The sequence below is a fragment of the Asparagus officinalis genome, chromosome 5 (assembly GCF_001876935.1).
Source record: "Asparagus officinalis chromosome 5, Aspof.V1, whole genome shotgun sequence".
In the NCBI taxonomy this organism is placed as follows: Eukaryota; Viridiplantae; Streptophyta; class Magnoliopsida; order Asparagales; family Asparagaceae; genus Asparagus; species Asparagus officinalis.
Window position 1 is genome coordinate 123735249 of NC_033798.1, and position 2337 is coordinate 123737585.

A 2337-nucleotide genomic window follows, 5' to 3' on the forward strand; every position below is an offset into this window, starting at 1 on the left:
TATGCTCTCTTTAAAGATTTATTTTCACCAAAAATAACAATTCGCATGGTTGAGAATATTCCACATCACATTTCTTAGCTACATCCAATTACAAGACACCATATTATTGAATAATTATTTGATATAGATATTTGATGTTGAGCGAATTGTTTTGATTAACTCAACTATAGTTTGCATCTATTATCATCAGTATTCACAACCAATGGTTGGAAATTTAGATGTCGACGTATAACCTTTTTCTAGATCAATGGAGACAATTAACACGGAATTCACATCTCGTCCGTTTACACGTAGCTTTTATTTGTCTTTTTTGTCATGTGCAGTAGTGACACCGTAGAAAGGTTTTCTCTCTTATGGTTTATTCTCGATGCTTTTTTTTTTCCTTGAAATTTCTTAGTGAAACACAAGGATGCCTTTCTTTCTTTCTTTCTTTCTTTTTTTTTCGCGCCTATGTTTTCATGAGCTTCCACAATAATTAAGTTTTCTGAAAAACCTAAATAATAGATACAACCTGTTATGACGCTAATTAGCTAAATGTTAATCTTCCGGGAGAAGCTGACACATGTCCCGCTCCCTGTACTTAATCAGACGTGTTCAGAGCCCAAACAACTTGTGCTGCTCCCTCAGGCAACTCGATAGGTCAACAACTTGCGTACCCAACTAGAAAGGCGATACTGGTCGGCCAATCCACCAAATCACCTCCAAGCACCCCCACTCGACCTATTGTTCCAGCCAACAACTTGCGTAGCTGACTAGAGAGTGGTATTTGTCGACCTTTAGCCAAACGACTAGAGAAGTGGTGTGTCCTCGAACCTCCCGCCGACAACCAACTACCATCGTATTAACTGCTCTGACAAAGTCATCATTACTATAGCCCCTACAGTTTTTATGACTCACCGGATCCCGTCAGCTCCAAGCACTTGTTGTCTTCCCCACAATAAATGACTGGATGACTCATCTTCGCAAGCGGTCGACACCTGTCAGCTGTCTGCCGAGTCAACTGCAGGTTTGGATTCGCTCAAGTTACCTATCATGCCCTTTAGATCCACTATAAAAAAAAGCCATGCAGCTCAAGGTAACTCTCTGGCTTTTCACGTAACTTTGAAATCTTCTTCATCATCTCACAATTTTCCACTCAAGTTCATGTACTGACTTGATCATCCGAGGAACGACCAGAAAGCCCAACTCCGGCCCCTCACGAGTTCTTCGTGTGCAAGAGCAGGCTCCCGAACCAGTCATCTGAAGAAGCTTGAGGACCTTAACCCCACACTAATATGTAAATAAAACCCCTATTCGATAACAGATACCAACACAGTCAAAACTCGTAAATATAATGAGAAGTATAAATACAGCAAAATCTATTATAAGAGACATATATACTTAACCGGTCGACCCTACACATGAACTATCAATAAACTGCTAATCGACCCGCAACTCGCATGATTCCCTTATCTTATATTAGGAAGTGCAATCTTTAATTATTCAAGACAACTTCAAAATTTTATATTAAGGGAAAAGTTAAAAAAAAAATCTTATGAGAACATTCATGACAACTTCAAAATTTTATATTAGGGGCTGTTTGGTTCGCTATTATAAGGGGTGAAAAACTCGGAAAACCCCTCCACGTCAGATTTTTAGTCCTCCACGTCAGTTTTTTTATTTCCGTCCATTTCTTTGTGCCGCTTTGGTTCGCTCGGAAGGAAGAGGGAAAACTCTGCTGAAATCGCCGCCAACTAAGATTTTTTTTCCTCTCCGATTTCCTTTCCTAACCAAGTGAAATTGATGAAAACTCTGTCACGTCAGATTTTTTTTCCTTCTCTGCTTTGTTTACAAAAGTTTTCCTTTTTTTCCATGCGAACCAAACACAAGAAAAATAAATACATTGGTTTCCCACCATTTTTTATGTGCGAACCAAAGCAAAACAATCTATTTTTTGAAAAAGTTTAGAAAACTCAAAACTTGTGTTTCTTTACATGGAATTGCATTTCTCTATATCAAGGAAACGAACCAAACAGCCCCTTAATGGAAAAGTTTAAATCACTCCTTTAAAAGGTGATTTTAGGGGAAAGCTGCCAAAAAGCTGACATTTTTGACAGCTTTCTCCTCTTTTACCACAAAAAAAAACTATCCAAACAGCCCAACGGAGATGGAGGTGTTTTGCCTTTCTGTCTGTCTCTCTTTTTTGACAAGTGCAATATCAACGTGGCAAACATCACACCGGTCTTTCCAATTTAAATCATAACAGTTAATCTGAATGTGCATCAGATCAGCAGCTGATGGCCACCGTCAGCTCTCCTCACGTTCTCATTCATAAACCCCTCCAAATTTCGGTCCGAG

The 2337-nt window shown here is 39.1% G+C and overlaps 1 protein-coding gene across 1 annotated transcript in view; it reads right to left on the reverse strand.

Annotated features, from left to right (window-relative positions):
- Positions 1117 to 2337, reverse strand: part of LOC109842547 (putative UDP-glucose glucosyltransferase) — a gene marked incomplete at its 5' end in the record, with an annotated part of 2134 nt that continues 913 nt past the window's right edge. The window contains 1 exon segment of the mRNA XM_020411412.1: positions 1117 to 1269. Coding sequence (XP_020267001.1) covers positions 1117 to 1269 — 153 coding nt within the window.